A 21,613-nucleotide genomic window follows, 5' to 3' on the forward strand; every position below is an offset into this window, starting at 1 on the left:
GGAGGAAGGAAGGAAGGAAGGAAGGAAGGAAGGACGGAAGGAAGGAAGGAAGGAAGGAAGGAAGGAAGGAAGGAAGGAAGGAAGGAAGGAAGGAAAAGAAAGGAAGGAAAAGAAAGGAAAAAAGAAAGAGTGATCTCAAACCCTGTTCTCAATTACCTTGCAGTCTGCTAGGGAAGGCAACACGTAAGCAACTTTGTACATAACATATATACAGGTTAAACAGGATACTCTGAGAAGGAAGGCAGTAAGATCAAGGAAGAGTAGGAAAGACTTCTTATAGAAAGTATGACTTTAGCTGAGACTTGAAGGAAACCAAGGAAGCTGAAAGTTTTGGAGATTTGAAAGGAGAATATTCCAGGTATGGAGGACACCAGTCGGTGGCTCATTGGATAGAGGAATGGCACTGGAGTCAGGGAGACCTGAATTCAAATTGGACCTTAGATAGCTCTGTGACCCTGCATAATTCACTTAATCTCTGTTTGCCTTAATCCACTGGAGAACAAAATGACAAATCAATCCAGTATCTTTGTCAAGAAAACCCCTTAAATTGTAATGATCCAGAGTTGGATATGACTGAACAATAACAACATTTATTAGGATAGCTAAGTGATGCAGTAGATAAATTGTCAGACCTGGATTCAGGGAGACCTGAATTCAAATTTGACCTCAGACATTAGCTGTGTGACGCTGGGCAGTCACTTAACCTTAGACTGGTTCACCTCAGTTTCCTCATATATAAAATAAACTGGAGAAGGAAATGGCAAATCACTCCAGTATCTCTACCAAGAAAACCCCAAATGGAATCATGAAGAGTAAGACTTGATTGAAACAACAACAAAAAAAACAGTTAAAAATGCTTCCAGTTGGAAAATAGAGTATGAAGAATAGTCAGGAATTTAGTATCACTGGACTGCAAAGTACCTGGAGGGGAGTAATGGGTAAAAAGTCCAGAAAGTTAGAAAAAGGTTTCAAAAGCCAAATAGAATCTATATTTGATCCTAGTAGGAACAGCATTAGTTTTCTTATGGGAGTTCTTCTATCATGTCTATACTCTGCAATTTATCTGGATCTAGAGACTTAAACTTATTTATACCATTTAGATGAGTTGGTAACAAAGTACCTATTTTCATCTTAGTTCCCTTTTAAATAATGTTTTAACATATTATTTTGATGATCTTTTGCCAATCCAGAAAATAGAAGGTAGCGAAAAAGAACTCAGAAGTAAAAAAGCAAAACAAAACAACCTGAATGGCCTTCCTTTCCTGAGTCAACTGTTAATATGATAACAGTTATCTCAAGCAATCCCTTATTAGTTATTGTAATTAATAACCAATAATAACTAACATTTATATAATCTACATGGCAGGCTCTGTGCTAAGATATTTATTATCTCATTTGATTCTCACTACAACCCTGGGATGTAGGCACTATTATTATCATCTCCATTTTACAGTTAGGAAAACTGAGGTAGATAGAAGTTAAGTGACTTGCTCAGAGTCACACAGCTAATATGTGTCTGAGACCACACTTGAGCATAGATCTTCCTACCTCCAGTCCCTGCATTCTGTCCACTGTTCCATCTAGCTGCTCCATATACTGTAGACTCAGAGTCATAGGACCTGAGTTTGAATGCCTCCTTTGCTACGTACTACCTGAGGGACCCTGGGCAAGACACAACTTTTCTAAGCCTCAGTTACCTTATATATAGAATGAGGGGATGGAATAGATGACCATCGGCAGTCCCTTCCTACTCTGAATCAGTGGTTCTATGTGATCTTTTACTTATTTGTATAATGAACCCCCTGATCAGGAAATAGAGAAACAGCAAAATAAGAGTTCTTATCTTAACCAACACATGAGAAAATGTAAATAAGCCCCAGGAGGATTAGGACCTATCCAGCACATTAGCAATTCTTTTTTAATCATCCTCCAAAGCTCTTGTTATCTCTTGCTACTTTCCATTAGAAGTTATCACCTAGTGTTCTTGCTGGCACCTAAAATAGAATACGCAAAATGGAACTCAGAACAGAACACCTAATCTGGTCCTGCAAAACTGGAGCTCTAACTTCTGAGCTTCAGTTTCCTCATCAGTAAAATGATGATAATAATATCTGTATTTGTTATTCAGTCATTTCCAACTCTCTGCAACCCCATTTGGGGTTTTTTTTGGCAAAGATACTGGAGTGGTTTGCCATTTGCTTCTTCAACTCATTTTATAGATAAGGGAACTAAAGCAAACAGGGTTCAGTGACTCACCCAGGGTCACACAGCTAATGTAGGCCAGATTGAAGTCAGGAAATGAGTATTGCAGACTCCAAACCCAATAATAATCTGTAGTGCCTACCTCTAAAGTTCCTTCTAGCTCTACATCTCTCATATGGCATGGGTAGAAGTGAAACTCTTAGACTGCCACTTAGGCCACTCTTAGAGAAACCTCTTTCCTTTCCTTGTCATATAGCTCTCTCATGATGTAATTTGCACAACTTCTCTTAATGTAATTTGCAGTCAGCATTATATCTGTTTAAACATGTTTTGTCAGAGTCTGACATTTAAAATCACAAAAATATTTTTGAAGAAATGTCCTGTTTAACTTTCCTAAATAAAATATTTTATTTTTAATGGAAAATAAAGATGGGTTAAGACTTAGTTATTTCCTAGAGAAATGAACTCTTTTTCCTCTTAATTGATAACCAACCTATTATAGTGAAGACATGGACTTCCATCAGTAAATATATTGTGGATTTTATGATATAGTCTATAATAGAATATATACATATATAGATAGATAGATAGATATGTAAAGAGAGAGAGAGAGAGAGAGAGAGAGAGAGAGAAAGAGAGAGAGAGAGAGAGAGAGAGAGAGAGAGAGAGAGAGAGAGAGATTAATGATTGAGTTGGCATTTCCTACAATGTCCATTCCAGTGAACAAGATGTAATGAAAACTTTCGTAGATGAAGTTACTAATTACAGTTATACAACTGGGATTCTTTTTTTTTTTTTAAGCAAGCTAAGTAACTTGCCCACGGTTACACGGCCAGTTATTTTTTGTGGGTGTTAAGTATTTGAGGCCAGAACCAATCCTGGGTCCTCCCAACTCCGGGGTTGGCGCTCTTACTCACTGCGCCACCTAGCTGCCCCCAACTGAGATTCTTTTAGATTTTACCAAGCCAAATGTAAAAGAGCAATTAAGAGCAATGATTTCTATGATTAAAATTATTGACAATGAAGGGGTGTATTATTAAGAGAGAAAATAGCAGCAACATCAAGCTTTAAACTTTGTATCTCAGATTTATTTTAGGTATTAATCATTTGAGGGAAGTCCCTGGGCAAGCCACGTAACCATTTGCCTAAGTCTTCTCCTTGTAAAATGAGCTGGAGGAGGAAATGGCAAACCATTCCCGTCTCTCTGCCAAGAAAACCCCAAATGGGGTCACAGAGAGTCAGGCGTGACTAGAGCAACTGAACAACAAAATTGATTTACTAAAATATCTTGAACCTCTAATTAAATAAGCAAGGAGAAAGCCTTTATTTAATAAGCATCAAAGAATTCAATTCAATTGAACAAACATATATGAAACCCTAAAAATATGCAAAGTTCTAAGTGTTGAGCTAGGCATACAAAGAAGAAAATAAAAAGAAAGTCACTGCCCTCTAGAAGCTTCTAATCTATTTGAGAGGACTGAGGAGGAGAAATAGCACATGTACATAAGTAACTGTGATGGAGAGAGCCAAACAAAACATGAGAATTTTGAGATGGAAGAGCTTATTTCTGGCTAGGTGATCAAAGAAGGCTTTATAAAGGAGAAAGTACCTAAACTGAATGTACCTTGAATGAAGAGGGCCAGGTCATAGGTTATGGGTTGAATGGTAGGGTTGTCCATTCTAGAAATGGAGAGCAATTGAACAAAGGCAAAGATATGGGAAAGGGTAGGACAGGGTGGAGGGAAAGAAATGGCAGTAAGGTTGGCTCTGGAGAGCTCTTGAAAGGGAATAGTATATGAAGATGGAGGTCATGGAAAAGTTTGAATTTCAGGATTCGCATTACATGTTTTATTAGGTAGTTTACAGAGAGGCACCAGATATTTCTTGAGTTCCATGATCAGAGATTGATGTGTTTGGATGATCTCTTTGGAAGTCTTATGATGGTTTGTATTGCTGGCTAATGGAAATTGTAGGAAAGAAAAGAAAATCACTTTGGAGATTATTATAGTAATCCCAGTAAGAGCCAATGTGAGCCTGAAGTGGGATAATTCTAAGACTGTATAGGAGGGAACAAATGTAAGAGATCCTGTTCAGTTTAACAAACATCTATCTATCTAGCAGGTACTAATGCAAGGTACATGGTATACATTGCAGAGATTAAGTCTGCAGAACTTGACAATGGATGGTATTTAGGAGGAGTATGGAGAAAGGGCTTAATTACAGACAGCGCAATGGTTTCCAACCCAGCTGATAAGGTTTGTGATATTGCGAAAAAAAAAAAATTGAGGAACTTAGAATGAGAAACAAATTTAGGGGGAAAGATGAATTCAGCTTTAGATGTATTAAGTCTGGAGTGTCAACAAGACATCCAGATGCAGCTATTAATCAAGTAGTGAACTCTTTCATTGACAGTCCAAGACCCCAAAATGTTTTGGGATCAACACAAACCAAGACATATAATAGCATATTATGTACAGAAATTATTTCTTTTACAAAAGCATAACATTTTCAAATTTTAAAGTAATTTATAGGCTACCATACAATAATAAGATTTGTTGAATATAGTTTGTGGAATAGGGTTAATACTTTATAATTACACTTTCTGTATTATTTCAACAAAATGTTTTTTAATGCCTTCTATGTATGACAGAGGCAAAGGAAAGGGCAGGCCAGCTCAGGGTGGTTTGAAGTGAATAGATGAAGGAATTGATAGTGAAATTAGCAGGAAGACCATGTCCCTATCACAGTGCTAGGGAGCCTGGACCCGAGATTTCATTGGTAAAGGGAATTTTTAGGCAGGGAAAATGTTTCTGCCCCATTCTGGATAGTATCTTCTCTGGAACTGAGGGAGGGATTAAGTGTCTTACCCAAGGTCACACAGCCAGAATAGAGTGAGGCATTGTTGCCCATTCTGCTGGGACTGTAGTAGATGCCACATATTTAGTCCAAAAATGGGAAAACAAACCGAAAAGTTCCATGCCTAGAACTCTCTCCCTCCTTATCTCTGCCTCCTGGCTTCTTTTAAGTCTCAGTAGAAGATGCACTTTCTTTGACAACCCTTTCCCAGTCTTCCTTAATCTTAGTGCCTTCCCTCTGAGATGACCCCCCAATTTGTCTTATTTAAATCTTGTTTGTACTTTATTTATTTTTTATTATTTTTAAATTTTTATTATTTTATATATTATTATTTATTTATAAGCTCCTCCCTAGATTGTAAGCTCCTTGTGGGCAGGGACTATCTCTTGCCTCTTTTTGTATCCATAGTGCTTGGCATATAAAAGGCATTTAATAAATATTAAATGAATGAATGAAAGAATGAATGTTGTATCCCCCATTAGACTGAACTCCTTGAGAGTGGGAAGTTTGTTTTTTTTGCCTTTCTTTGTGTAACACAGTGTCTGGCACCTAAGTGGTGATTAATAAATGCGAGTTGTCTGACTAATTGACCGATTAAAATAACAAATAACATTTATATAGCACTTTTAAAAGGATTTGCAACGTGTTTTCATATATGTTAGCTCATTCAATCCTCAGAACCACCCTGAAAGGTAGATACTATTGTTTATGCTGTTTTACATATGAGGGAACTGAGGCACAGAGAAATTGTGACTTACAATCACAGGGTTATTAAGTGCATGAGGCAGGATTCACACTCAAGTATTCCCAAATCTAGATCTTGCAGTTTATCTACTGGGCCACCATACTGCCACTTTAAAAGATTAATTTAAACAGAAGTACTAATATATTGAAGGTAGCTGTGGCCCTCAAATCCTGCAGCTCTTCACCTCCCCCTTACTCCTCTGAAAGTAAGCTGACAAAGAGTAGATTTTAAAATGGAGTAGAGTGAGCCATAGTCCTGCCTCCTCTTGTTCCTGCTTCCACTCCCTCAGTACTCAGCCAAGCTCATGCACCTGTCATGAATGCTTGCCTCCCACCACAGCTGACTGATCCTGGAGATGGTTTTACTATAGTGCCAATTCTTTCTGTTTGGTTTTGCCCAAAGGCTGAAGAGATAACGTTAACGATTGGTCAAGCCTTCGATCTGGCCTACAGGAAATTTCTAGAATCTGGAGGAAAAGATGTTGAAACAAGAAAACAGATTGCAGGGTTGCAGAAAAGAGTGAGTAACCAAAACTTGTTGATCACATGTATTTGAGCTAAGTACAGGGAAACTTGCAGACCATCAAACAAATTGAAAAGTCCTACCATTCCATTCCCCCACACAGATTGGAACTGCTTTCATTTTGTTCCTATAATTGTCCACTCCTTCTGATCCCCTGCACAGTTTTTAACCATTTTATATTGAATTCCCACAAGAACTTAGTGTTCTCATGTGACTTTGCTTCACTTCCTGATGCTTCTCATGGGGATCAGAGCAGCAGAAGGAGCAGATGCTGGGTAAGTGGTTTCCCACGCAGATCAGATTCCTTTTGTTATTAAATTACCCCTTCCCCTCACTCTCTTCAAAATCATCAGAAGCAAGTTTCACTGTCCTGTGGTTATACTCCTAGATTATGGGTACAATTTGCAAAGTGAATTCGGAAAAACAGAAAGATGGGAGCAATCAGAAAGAAGAAATTAGCCCAAAACACAAATATTATAAAATTTAAAATACATGCATTTCTAATGACCTGGAGTTCTAAATTATTTCCCAGGCTTTACATAAATAACTTTATCCCCTGTGCATGAAACATCACATTATATTTTGAAATGATGGACAAGCAGAAGTTTAGAAAGGTCACTTCAGAGTGCAGTCAGGAGTTTATGGTATTTAAGAAAAAAAACAAATTTCTGATTTGATGCTCTATAACCATTTGCCTTTTTAGATACAAGAGCTAGAGACTGAGAATACAGAACTCAGAAATAAAGTCCAGGATTTGGAAAATCAGCTAAGAACAACTCAGATATCAACATCCCCAGTAAGTATATATAAAACCTATGCTGGTTCGGGGGGGAGGGGGGAATCAATTATATTACATTTCTCGACACAGACATATGTCACATTTTTTCCTAATATCTTTCTATTTAAACTACATATCTAATATCATAGAGAAAAAGAAATCTTGTTCAATACAGAAAGGGATAGGGGCTGGGCCTGTCATTTCTCTAGTATAAGGAAACTTCCAGGCGAATGACTACCTCTACCTGGCTGTTGCCTTTTTTGAAACTTAAAAAGAGTTGCCTAGAACAATTAGGTCAAAGAGCCAGCATGTGTCCAAGGCAGGACCTGAAAGTGGTTTTCTTGGCTTTGAAGCCACCTCTCTAATCACTACTCTATCACTATCTCCAGTGAATACACAATAGCTTTATCAATTAGATCCATTTTGTTCTGGATAACAGATTCCAGCTTCAATGTCATTCTAGGCCTTGTTGTGGGTTCAGCAAGTGTCTATAATACTCATATTTGAACTTTGAGGTCTCTTGATTGGTGCATTGTGGCTATATTCAATGAACCCCTCTGTAGTGAGGTAGGAGAATTAAAGAAGTCCTAAAGCAGGAAGCTGTGGCCCAGAAAGTAGCTTTTTTACTTTGCAAAATCTGGGCTATTGTATTACATAATGATTTTCCAAAAGACTAAATTAATCCCACAGCATAAGAAACTAGTGTTTTGGGCACAGAAATTACTTATCATTGTAGTCAGTTCTTATATTATTAATAAATTAATCATTTTGTAGTTTATTTATAATTTCAAAATCCATAGTTAGCTTTTGCATTCCACCTGAGATGCTTAGACCCATTTCTAGCCATTAGATGATATTTAATTAGGGTATAATTACATTATTATAATTATAATTAGCATATAATACTCATCTAAGCCAAATATAATTGGGAAAATTATGCTCCTGTTTTGATCATTTATTCCAACACTACCCTTCTTTTGTTCCCCTACCAAAGTTCTCCATGAATCCCACCTGTTTTGTTTTGGTTTGGTTTGTGGCTTTTTTGTATGTTTGCTTGCTTTTTTTTGGAAGATTCAGGTAAAATGCTGTGTTTGATCATATCATTAGTGAGGTGTTCTCTAAAAATTGTTATTTAGTTATATTCTTTCAGTAAACAAATAACTACTAAACAAGAAGGGAATGTCTTTGCCCATCACTTTAGTGGGCGACAATATTACCAGACTACTTTAAGAATTGATTGTTTTGATAATTTATGCGGACTGATACATCATGAGTTTGACTATTATAATTTGTGACTGATTAATGTGTTTCTGGAAGCCCAGGTTGAAACTGTGAACACATATACTAATAGAATTGTGGTTAGGTAATAAATTGCCAATAGTGCTAATGTCAATTTCTTTTATTTTACTAAATATGTCTGGGATAACTCAATACTTTAAAAGTTCTACATGTAATTTACACACTAAAGCTAAAAACATGTATTTTAGGATCTATTATATTTTATTCTGTCAAAAAATTCTTGGGTAAGCACCGGCCCTGGAATCAGGAGGACCTGAGTTCAAATCCAGCCTCAGACACTTAACACTTACTAGCCATGTGACCTTGGGCAAGTCACTTTACCCCAATTGCCCTGCCTGCTCCCCTCCAAAAAAAAGAAAAAAATTCTTGGGTATTCCTTATTTTCTGTTGCCAGAAGTAATCTTTCTTTCCTTAGAGCCAACATAGTACTTTATATCTAGTTTAAAGTACTTTTCTTTATAACTTTGCATTTGAGTTATGCCCATACATTTCCTGACTTCTATACTATAAACCATAATATGCCATATCCCAGTGCCTAGGACATAGGAGAGGATGATTAAATATTTTTTGAATGAATAACTGAAAATTTACTTTACCATTTTACTACTTAATAGTACCTAAAGTGCTGTCTGGATCCAAAGTAATATGATCTGAACCCCACAATACAGTTGGTTTCCAATTTACAAATGAGTTGTGGTCCAAAAGTTCATTTTTAAATTACTCATTTGAAACTTGAATTATGTTTTTCCATAGAAACAAAAGATTACACAATATAATTGGGTTTTTAGGTCAGCCTTTAAAAGAATCCAAACCTGTTTAATTCAACCTGAAGTAAATGAAATAATGAACAATACTACCAAAACTAACCATAAATTGTAACCATGATTCAAGGCGAAACACATTCATAATTCCAACTGGGGGTACCGGGAACACATTTCTCAATCACCATTAGTGGTGGTCAAATCTGTGATGCAGAAGTTGGCAAAAATTATGAAAAGATCCAATTATTAAGACAGTCTATGTCTTAAGTATGTTAATGTGATGGATATAGACCTTCCCTAGTTTCCATCAGTTATTCACAGAAAAATAACAAAATAGCTATTTTAAAATATTGACTCTAAATAGAAATGATAGAATAAAACAATCAAGATAATGGGAAGTAACAAATGTTTTTTTTCTCACTTCCCAGTTTCTTTTATTTTGCCCAAAATATGAATGATGAAGAATATTCAGTAATTTGAAATGTTAGGTATTATTAATATACTAATGTTTAAAATGATTATAACTATTATATTATAATATAATTATAATCTGGTTATTTTCCCTGTCAAAAATGCTTGAATTTGTTTTTTGAACTAACATTCTTTTATAAGTGCTCCACAAAAAAACTTTTGAATTGCATTTTCCATTTGAACCATTATGAGATAGATATATAAAATGGCAAATATAAAGTGAGCAGGCAGAGAGCATAGACAGCAAAGACTATATACATACATACATATATGTGGTTACACACACACACACACACATATATATATATATATTAAGCATTTAGTATATTCCAGGAATATACATTATGCTAAGAGCCCTTTTTGTGCCCTCAGGAAGGTCACAATTTAATAATAGAAGACATTACCTGTAGGAATGCTAGAAAGTAAGAAGAAGGAGGTTGAGTCTATAGAAAGTCTAAATGAGAGAAGGGTGAAGTATGGCTGGAGTCCTCCCTAAAACATTGTATCAAGAGAGAATCTCCAATCAGGAGAGCAGGAGCCTAGCATGATATTTCCTAGGTGGAAAATTCTTTGCTTTTTCTTTATTTTTTCAAATCAAATGCTTTATTAACTTCTGGTTTGCATCATTCATTTCCACCAGATTTTGAGTTACAAATTTTCTCCCTGTTTTTCCCCTACTCACCTCCCCAAAATAGTGATCCCACTGGATATCCCCTTCTCCAATCTGCTCTCTCCCATATCTTCTCCCATACCCCCTTCCACTTTCCAGTAGGGCATGGTAGATCTCTATGCCCCAGCGCCTGTATATCTTATTTCCCAGTTACATGTAAAATAATATTAATAATAGTATACAGACACAAACACACACATATATTAACATTTGATTTTAAAACTTTGAATTCCAGATTCATTCCCTTCCTCCCTTGTTACCCACCCATACTGGGAAGATAAGCAATTCAGTATAGGTTGTACATGTGTAGCTATGCAAAACATTTCCATAGTGGATATATTGTAAAAGAGTGACTATATTTCTCTCCCTCCTATCCCACTTAGATCCTGTCCCGTTTCAAAAGTGGGTGCTTCCAACTTCCGTCCTCCCCCAGCCTGCCCTCCCTTCCATCATCCCCCCTCTCATTCCCTTCCCCCCTCCTCTCCTGTAGGGTGAGATACCCTATTTAGTGTGTATGTCATTCCCTCCCTAAGCCAAATTCAATGAGAATAAGGTTGACCCATTCCCTTTTACCTTCCTGTTCTTCCCTTCCATTGTAACCATTTTCCCTTGCCTCTTCTATATGAGATAGTTTACCCCATTCTGTCTCTCCCCCTCTCCTCTCATTATATTCCTCTCTCACCTCTTAATTTCACCTTTCAAGTATCATCCCTTCCTATTCAATTAGTCCTGTGCCCTCTATCTATGTATACCTGTAAACACATATACACACATTTACATATGTATTCATATACCCATATACCCTCCTATATGTGTGTACATATATATACATATATATTCCCTTCAACTATTTTCATACTGAGAAAAGTTTTATCAATTACAATTATTGTTTTTCCATGTAGGAATGTAAATAGTTCAATTTTGATAAGTTTCTTATGATTTCTTTTCCCTGTTTACTTTATCATGCTTCTCTTACTTCTTGTATCTGAATGTCAAATTTTCTATTAAACTCTGTTTTTTTTCATCAAGAATGCTTGAAAGTCCTCTATTCCATCGAATGACCATATTTTCCCCTGAAACATGATACTCAGTTTTTTTGGGTAGGTGATTCTTGGCTTTAATCCCAGCTCCTTTGACCTCTGGAATATCATATTCCAAGCCCTTCGATCCCTCAGTGTAGAAGCTGCCAGATTCTGTGTTATCCTGATTGTGTTTCCACAACATTCAAATTGTTTCTTCCTGGCTGCTTGTAATATTCTCTCCTTAATCTGGGAATTTTGGAACCTGCCTATGATATTCCTCAGAGTTTTCTTTTTCAGATCTTTTTCAGGAGGTAATAGGTAGATTCTTTCAAGCTCTGTTTTGCCCTCTGGTTCTAAAACATCAGGGCAGTTTTCCTTGAGAATTTCTTGAAGGATGATTTCTAGGTTCTTTTTTTTGATCATGGCTTTCAGGTAGTCCAATAACTTTTAAATTATCTCTCCTGGATCTATTTTCCAGGTCAGTGGTTTTTCCAATGAGATATTTCACATTGCATTCTATTTTTTCATTTGTTTTGATCTGTTTAATATTTTCTTGATTTCTAATAAAGTCACTAGCTTCTATTTGATCCAATCTAATTCTGAAGGAATGATTCTCTTTAGTGAGGTTTTGAGAATCTTTTTCCATCTGGCAAATTTGGCTTTTTAAGGCATTCTTCTCCTCATTGCCTTTTTGAGCCTCTTTTGCCCTTTGAGTTAGTCTATTTTTAAGTGTTATTTTCTTCAGTCAGATTGTTGACTCTCATTTCATAATTTTCTTACATGGTTCTCATTTCTCTTCCCAGTTTTTCCTCCACTTCTCTTGTTTGCTTTTCAAAATCCTTCTTAAGGTCCTCTATATCCTATAACCAGCTCATATTTTTCTTGGAAGTTTTTGGTGCAGGAGTTCTGACTTCACTGTCTTCCTCCTGTTCCATGCTTTGATCCTTTTTGTCCCCAAAATAGAAGTGTAAAGTTGGGTTGCTATGTTGGTTTTGCTTCTTTTGCCTGCTCATGTTGCCACTCAATTACTTGACTTTTGGTCTTTTTGCCACAGTAGGACTCTGCCACCAGACAGGGGAGCTTCATCCCAAATGCTGGGGTTTTCTCAGCTGCCAAAGGTATTATTTGGGTGCCCTCTCTGCATCCTCCACATGCTCTGGCGAGCTGGTCGCACACCCCAGGACCTCCACCCTAGATGCACTCTAGATCCAAGTAGGTTAAGGCAAGAACAATTACCCCTCAGACTGGTTGCTTGGTTCCCCCTACAATCTGCAAGCCAGGAGCTGAAGCAGCCACAAGCTGAAGGGCCACGGAGGCTCATTGGCTTCTCTCCCCAGGGGCAAAGCCAATGAAGCATTCCCTACTGCTAGATCTCAAAGTCCACACTGCACTGACCTATCACTTTGTCCTTAGCATCTATGTGTTGATTATGCTAGAAACTGCCACAGCTGCTGGTGATCTGAAGTCCCTCCAGCAGGTGGTTGGTCAGGCCCACCCTGGGGTTAAAATCTCCCACTCACATAGGGCTGGACTCGGCTCCCATAGCGCTGCTCTGGCCACTTGCTGCTGGCCTGCCAGGCTGTCCTTAGCAGGAGGTTAGCTTCTCTGTGTCATTTTGTGGGTTCTATAGCTCCAAAGTTTCTTCAGAGTTACCTTTTACATGAATTGTGGGAGGTGGAAGCCAGAGCCCTGTGGAAGTCCTGTTTCTACTCAGACATCTTGACTCCACCCCTCTGGAAATTTCTATATAGGTGAGGAGAAAGGTTCAGTCTGGAGAAAATTATATTGAGAATAAGAGTATGTAAACATGCAAAATTAGTATGGTACAAGTTATGATGTATTAGAACTGCTATGAGAAAAATTGAGGGGGGAAAGACTATTTCTTTTGGAGTGAATCAGGAAAGGCTTCTTGAAATGGCATCTGGACTGGACATTGAAGGCAATTTCAACAGTTGAAACTAAGGGTCCTAGGAAGACAGAAGGTCCATTCCAACATGGCAGAGAGAGCATGAGCAGTGGTACAGAGAGAGAAGAGAGGCACCAATGGCAAGAACACACAGAGCAAGGGATCTTTAAATGTTTACAGTTGGACTTGCAGTTAAATTGTTGCATGATAGTTCACAAGAGAAGCCTACTTCTCCCATGCATCATTCAACATCTAAAAAAAGTACCAGTATGTATAATGATAAAAAAATTCAAATGAAATAAGCATAAATGCCTTTATACTATGTAAGATGTCCAGAAGACTTCCAGAACTCTCCCAGTATCATGAATGAATGTCAAATATGCAAAGTAATTGAAACAAACTTTAGAAAAGAAGCTCTAGCAACATATAAGATAGATTATATTGTATGACTATGTTGTGTTTTTATCAAGAACAGTTCAATACTGGGAAAGTTATCAAACATAAGAGTCCATATTAATAATAAAACCAGAAAAAATCACATGGTATCCATGTATGCAACTTTTGACTAAATACTATACCTATTTCTGTTAAAACTATAAGTACTCACAGAAGTAAATTGATCTTTACTTAGTTTAGTAAATTCCATGTATTTAGAATTCAAAGATAGTTTTTTACATAATGGAAAAGCATTAGAGAACACTCTTATAAGATCAGGAGAATAGCAAGAAGATCCATTATCACCACTGTTATTAAATAAAGTGATAGAAATTTGAGCTAAAATAATAAGACAAGAAAAAGAAATTGAGAGAATGAAAGATGAAACAAAATTATCACTTTTTATGGATGAAATACTATCTACCAAGAGATTCATCTGAAGTTAATTAAAGCATTAATTTCAACAAATATCATAAGATAATATAACCAACATAAATAATCAGATTTTCCACATATAAGTAATAAAATCCCAAGAGTTACAAAGAGAAATTCCATTCAAAATAATTATAAAGTATTTGAGAGTTCACCTTGCTAATATATATATATATATATGAAGTAGATAAATAAAACTGCAGAATTAAAGATAAAACTAAATAATTAGAAAGTTTTTAATTAATTAATTGTGGGTAGTCAATATAGTAAAAATAACAATAATACCTAAATTAATTTACTTACTCAGGACCATGCCAATTAAACTAACAAAGGTTTACCATCCTCTCTGCCTCTCTGATTAGAGGGTGGGGTAATGAACTCCAAACCAGACCTCCTTTTAAGGAGAGAACTCAACTCAGACTCCTCATTTTTCACCTGGCTACATTACTTGGGGACTTCTCTGACTTTTCCACCATGCCCACAGGAAGCTCACTATTTGGATAAGCTCATCATCCTATGAGATCTCAACAACAGTGGTACTCCACCTTTGTCCCTTTGATTTAATGGTGGGCCATGAATTCCAAATCTCCATTTAGGAAGAGAACTCTGTTCTAACATCTCCTCATTTCTCAGCCAGATGCACTACTTGGAGACTTCTCCACAATGCCCTCACATTAGGTACACACCTTTTCCACTTCCTTTTATGTATTTATTGTCTTTCCTCTTTAGACTGTAAGGTCCTTGAAAGTGGGAACTGTCTTTCTCTCTTTGTATTTATATACACACCACTTAGCATAGTGCCTGTAGTAGGGACTGTAGGAAGTATTTAATGTTTATTGCCTACTGTTTATGGATCTAAAAATAATAATAATAAAATTTATCTGGAGGAACAAAAGGTCAAGAATCTCAAGAGAAACAATGGGGGAAAACGTGGAAGGAAAGAAGCCTAACAGACAAAATTCAAACTGTAATGCAAAAAAGTAATCATCAAAAACTATTTTGTAACTAGTTAAAAAATAGAGAAGTTGGTCAGTGGAACGTATTAAGTATACAACATATAGGGGTGGCTAGGTGGCACAGTGAATAGAGCATTGGCCCTGGAGTCAGGAGGACCTGAGTTGAAATCCAGCCTCAGATTTGAGGGAGGGGGACTTACCTAGCCATGGGACCTTGGGAAGGTTGCTTAAGCCCAATTGCCCTCCAAAAAGCAAAAACAAACAAAAAAAGTATACAACATATAGAAGAAAACAAACATAGTATCACAGTATTTTACAAATCTAAAGATCTCAACTACTAGAGTAAGGACTCAGTATTCAACAAAAGCTCATAGAAAAACTATAAAACAGTTTGGCAGAAATCATATTTATACCAACATTTCATACCTTTTAAAATACCACATAATTATGAGACCCAGATATAAAAGGAGTGAAGGAAAGTTTTGGCACTATTTTTAGGGGAAGTGTTCTTAACTAAACAGATGATATCAGGAGCTCAGCAATTTGGATTGCATAAAATTAAAGGGCATTCATGAAGGAAACTAGTCTTTAAAACATCAAAATAAGAACTATTTCCTAATAAATAGTTAAAAGATAAGAAAATGCAGTTCTTAAGGGAAGAAATACAGGTTACCAAAAACCCATATGAAGAATGCTCAAATTATTCTGAATTTAACTTCTCATTATTAATTGTTTGTGGGTAGTCAATATAGTAACAATAACAATATTGAGAAGTTAAATTCAGAATAACTCTGAGTTGTATTCTCAGGCTTCATTTGATTCAACAGTAAATCACAGGTATGAATGTGAGTCCTGGTCAACTAGTATCTTACATTTAGAGATTTTTTTTAAAGCAATTGGGGTTAAGTAATTTGCTCAAGGTTACATGGCCAGTTATTTTGTGTGGGTGTTAAGTATATGAGGCCAGAACTGATCCCAGGTCTCCTGACTCTGGGGCTGGCGCTCTTACTCACTGTGCCACCTGGCCGCCCCAATTTAGAGATTTTTAAAAAACTTATTAAGAATATCCCCTGCTTACTTGATTACATATTAACTTAAATACCCTTGTCAATTATGATCAGAAATTGAAGGACAGGCTTCCAGTTGCTGACCTGTATTTTCACTATGTGTTTTTGGCAGAGTTATATAAACTTCAACCCTTTTCCCGCAGTTTTTGTCAAATAGTGAGTCCTCATCCCAGTAAGTAATTGGAATGTTTATCAAATATTAGAGTACTAGTTACATTTTCTTCTATATGTTGTATAGCTAATCTTTTTTTTTCTTTTTGCCTTTTGGAGGGGGGAAAGCAGGGCAATTGGGGTTAAGTGACTTGCCCAAGGTCACGTGGCTAGTAAGTGTTGTCAGAGGCCAGATTTGAACTCAGGTCCTCCTGACTCCAGGGCTGGTACTCTATTCACTGTACCACCTAGTCACCCCTACCTAATCTTTTCCACTGATTAATCTCTATTAAATTATTAAACTACTACTAAATTATGTTGAGAATTACTGCTTTGTAATATAATTTGAAAACTGGCACTGTTAGGCCTACTTCATTCCCATTTTTTTCATTATTTTCCTTGAAATTTTTAACCTTTTTTGTTTCCATATTAATTTTATTATCATTTTGACATTTTCTTCTTACTCTGCTGCAGAGACATGGGCCAAAGGAAGGACAATGTGTCTTATTAACAGGTCTTGTCTTAAATCGAGGGTAGTGTATATATATATAGTCTGGCCAAAGGTAGAAGGTAAAAGTTTCAGGACTTTCAAACACTGATCCTTAAGTTACAAAATCATAAATTACAATAACAAATTACCACACAGAACTGGACATCATAAAACAAATAGCTGTACACAGCTGAGAATAGATTTCACTGATGTTAAAATATGGCCATGTTTTAAAATGTAATCATGAAAAGAATTGTTCCCCATATTGTTTTCCTCTGCCTGTTACACTCTGGGCAACTGCCATCATCACCTACCTCTCATCTCAATTGGATGTATTCAATACATCCACTGTATAAAAGAATGCACATCTTCTAAGAAATAACCATAAGTAAATGTTTTAATTCTTCTTTCTATCAGACTTCCTGAAAAAGTATTTCAGCATCTCACCATTCCCCAATATATGCCTTAAGTTGACATTTAATGAAATACAAAACCTAAATTGTTTTTTCCAGAGGACTTTCTATCCCACGTGTAACTTTGATGGCAAGTTTGAGAGAATTATGTTTTAGATTCAATCTTTTGTTATAGCTTTCTACAGGGACTCTTAAGCATGCTCTTGTAGTTTCATAAGCACAGTTCATTTCAGGCTTTTATGTGAACTATTAAGTCTTCAGTGGAAGTTTGTAGTAGTACCTCAGTGATATGATTTATGTCTAAGAGAAAACAAAATCTTACAGGACTTAAGAAATAGATATTTTTCATCAGACTTACAAATTATATATATTTGATTCTATTCTATTACAGTCCTTAGAGGGCAATTTAAAAATAACAAGTTTAAAATACATGGTCATATAGTTCCTTTTATCAAGACATTTTTGCATATTTAACCAGTATTTGTACCAGAGAACTTTGTGGTTATTGTTTTATGATCCAGGTTAACACCCTAACAGTATAAATGTTGCCAATCAATGAGATCATGGAATAATTTAGAATGAGCAAAAAAAAATATGACATGCCAAATATCTTATTTGTTTAACATTAAAATAAAAAGTGATAGTAAACCATTTAATAAAGAGAGATGATCAACCTGCTTCCCTGCCCCTTTCTTGATTTCTCTTCAGTGCCTCATAGGCATGATGAGTCAGGCTCACTCATGTCCAGGGGGTGGTTGTATGGATTGAAATGGGTTTTTGGTCAGATTTTCCCATTTGTGGGTTTTATGTTGTTGTTGTTCACAAAGGGAACACTTACAGTATACTAGGCGCCATACTGTAGTTCCAAAACTGTGGTTTCCATCTGTGGTAACCAATTTTAAGAGTGTCGATATTACTACAGCCCTATATAACATTGGGACTGTTGAAATGTTTTAACTGATTTTTGGAATTTCATCTCTTATTTTATACAGTCATTTAGATGCACAGAGAAATTTCCATTACTTGACTATGCTGTTTGCTTTTCCTCTGTGTTCCAGTGGTTTGGCAGTAGATTAGAGGTTGGGTTTTTCACCATTTGGTACTAATTATCTAGGAACAATCTTATTTTCATTTATTACATTCACATGGTAATGCTTCTCATGTTTATGTTGGAAAATGGGGTCAACTATGCTCTCATCTACCAAGTCACTCCAGCAGATGGACCCTTTTCTGTAATGTCAGGCACAAAGAGTTAAATCAAATTCTTCACTTTACTCTGTGTGTGTGTGTATGCACACACCTGTGCATACATATACCTATTTAATTTCTGGGGCCAGCAGCCTGCATTCAATTTACATTATTACTAGGATGTTAAATAAATAAAATTGAAGTTAAAGGTTACTGGGCTTTCTTTTGCTTCCTTCCTTCCTTCCTTCCTTCCTTCCTTCCTTCCTTCCTTCCTTCCTTCCTTCCTTCCTTCCTTCCTTCCTTCCTTCCTTCCTTCCTGCCTTCCTTCCTGCCTTCCTTCATTCCAGAAGCCTTTAGTAAATAATAATTATAACTTTGTCTTGTGTTTCCTCAATTACTATTGAAGAAAGCTCTGATAGGAAAGATAAAACTACCAAAGCTCAATTTTGCTAAAAGCCAGATGTGAAAAACCTTGATACATTCAACTTGCACATTGCTCCACAGATGCTTCAGGCCACAATCCCCCCCTCCTCACCCCCACTCTCAGAAAGGTGGATTTTCTCATAATTGTTAATTTATAAAGAAAATGAAGATGAAATGGAGTCATATAGTCTAAAGAGTATTAGGATTCTTGAAATAGTTGTCGTGCTAGCTGATTCTTCAGCTTGGCTTTTAATCTCTGCTTCAGTTTCTCCAATTTGTGTATTATGAGTACTTATCTTATAAGATGATTATAATGGCAAAATGAGATAATGGAAATTTTGGTGCTTTGGAAATGAAGAAAATATGAAGATTATGAAGAAATGTATAACTGTTGCTATGTCATGCCTTCTCTTTTTAGTAATCTCTATAGTTATATCTTCTCTAAGAAGTCCTTCTAAAAAGGCGCCATCCAAATACACAAAAGTAGAATCATAACTAGGCAAAATTTCCAGAACTTTATTCCATCAACATCCAGGGAGGGGGTAAGTGCAGCTACCCCTCACAGGCATCTCCAGATTCCCACCTTGCAGCATTGCAGTCTGTGTCTTCTCATCTTGTCTCCCTGAAGCTGAGAATGGGACAGAAAGATCAGGGATTAGAGTTCATACCATGAGATATATTCTGAACTCTCTGAAGAGGAACCTATATTGATTCTTGTGCTGACTATACGTACTTGAGTCAAATTGCCTTCTATACCCTGCGTCAAAATACAGGGCCTGGAAACACATGTTCTTTATCTCTCCCTGAGTATGCCTGGGACAAGCAGCAATATCAGCACAGAATTGCCTGAGGTGGGATCGTGGGGCCTTCCCACACCCCAGGTGATTTCCCTACTACAGCTTTGCCTTGCCTCCTTCCCTTCCATGGTGACCTTCTTTGCAGCCTAAGAGCCACAATCACCCCTAATTCAGCTTGCTTGAAGGTCAGAATCCTTAGTTTTCAGTCCTGCATTAAGCTAATTACAATTGGAATAACATTTGAAAATGCTATTTTCCAATAATATGGGGGAAAATATGCTGGGAAAAATTGGGTTAGCATAATCTCAACTCTTTTTTAGACGGAATTACAATATACCGATTTGAAGATTTAGAAGAGAACATAATTTATGAGGAATAAAAATTAAACTGTGTGCCATTTTCATTTGGACTCTAAAATAAATTCAAGGACTTACTGTTTCTCTAGAGCCTTGTAAATTTTGCTCCCTGCAATTTAAGATAAAGGATAGTATTTTAAGATAGTTTCTTAGGTTTAAATTTTTTTTAAAGATTTTTGTATCCTTTTACTGCCAACAAAATTAACAACTGTGTTTAGCAAGCTTTTGATGTTTTTTTGTTTGTTTTTATAGATTTTATTCAGAAATTAAGTTGTTGCTTTTTAAATAGAGATACTTTCATGCATTCATTGATTTGTTCATTATACACAGATGGGGCTATGCTATAGTTGTTATGAAGAGGAAGGTAGAGATTGAAAAAAAAATCATTATGATGTAAAAGCCAAACCACCAAAGATTAAAGGTTACTTAAAGTACATAGGAAAAAAAACACACAATTGAAAGTTATCTTTAAGTGTCTTAAATCATTTGATTTTCTGTTCGAAATTAAGCATTTGATGAATAGAGAGGTGCCTTTATAACAGAAATTCAGACATTATAGATGGAGCGTCTTACAGCCCAAATAGAGCCCTTAAAATTTGAGACCAGTGAGAGAGCAGTGAATCTAGTTGAATTATAATAACATATATCTATGTAGAACAATTTCTAAAATAATTTATTCTTTCACTTAAACACAAGGTGTCCTAAGTCTTAGGGCACTTTGATTTAGTGCACCAGATTTTTGAGACACCCAATATTGACCTTAGCAAGAACATCCATCACACAAAATATTTCTTTTCATAGACAGTATGTTTCATTAAAAAAAATAATTCTGATCTGGTTAAAGTGACATTTAAAAATAAGTTCCAGAACACTTAAATTTAGAAAGACCAACCAGAATATGTATTTAACTAATGCCAAAAATGCCACTGCACATCATTAAATTGCTCTGGATTTGGCAGTTATATTTTCTCATCCGTATTTCATAAGCCTAATAGCTTGGTGAGAGAGCTGGCACTTTTGAAACATACACAGAGATTGGAGTATTCTGAGCCTAAATTCCATCCTTTATAAGGAATCAAATTCAGCAAACTAGTTTCCTGTCTCAAATAAGCAGGGATGATGCTTCTTCCCCTAATCTCTTTGATTTGGATAGACTTCAGTTTAGCTTTGGACCATAAATCCTAACACCCACATATACTGACATTATTATTTCTTCTTAGGATAATTCTCTAAAATTTTCCAAACTCTTCAGTACTGTATTTTAAACATTATATCCTTTTCTATGAGTAGCATAATAATTAAAAAAACATTAAATTAGGCCATTATGGTCATTAACTGGAGGAACCTTTTAAAGACAGTATCCTTACCCAGACATGATTTGTCATGAGTCATAGACAAAATTTTATTTTTTCATTCCTGGTGACATCATGGATAATTTCAACTTGAAATCTTCATATGATTTTCAACTACTACTTTTGTATTGAAACTCAAATGAAAAATGTAGCTGGAATTTTTAAAGTGACAAATATTTACTGAGCCCCTACTGTGTGCTCTGCTTGTGCTGTTGAAAAGGTATGGTCATAGAATGGGAAAGCATACAAGTCTTGGAGTCAGAAGACCTGATTTGAGGTCCTGGTTCTGCCACTTCATAGTTGTGTGACCTTGGACAAGTAA

At 36.1% G+C, this 21,613-nt stretch overlaps 1 protein-coding gene across 11 annotated transcripts in view; it reads left to right on the plus strand.

The window, feature by feature from the left end:
* The window catches only part of GULP1 (GULP PTB domain containing engulfment adaptor 1), a 418,555-nt gene that overhangs the window by 338,734 nt on the left and 58,208 nt on the right, over nucleotides 1–21,613 (plus strand). For 7 of the 11 annotated variants that reach the window (XM_069064529.1, XM_069064526.1, XM_069064523.1 and 4 more), the window contains 3 exons: nucleotides 6,206–6,322; nucleotides 6,520–6,600; nucleotides 7,029–7,121. In XM_069064529.1, the coding sequence (XP_068920630.1) occupies nucleotides 6,206–6,322; nucleotides 6,520–6,600; nucleotides 7,029–7,121 (291 nt within the window). The remainder of the gene's footprint in view (nucleotides 1–6,205; nucleotides 6,323–6,519; nucleotides 6,601–7,028; nucleotides 7,122–21,613) is intronic. The other 4 variants (XM_069064532.1, XM_069064530.1, XM_069064531.1 and 1 more) reach the window with 2 other exon arrangements.

This window comes from Petaurus breviceps, unplaced genomic scaffold (assembly GCF_028583685.1).
Source record: "Petaurus breviceps papuanus isolate PSGF00001 unplaced genomic scaffold, PetGlider_PUasm1.0 90638, whole genome shotgun sequence".
NCBI classification, from domain to species: Eukaryota; Metazoa; Chordata; class Mammalia; order Diprotodontia; family Petauridae; genus Petaurus; species Petaurus breviceps.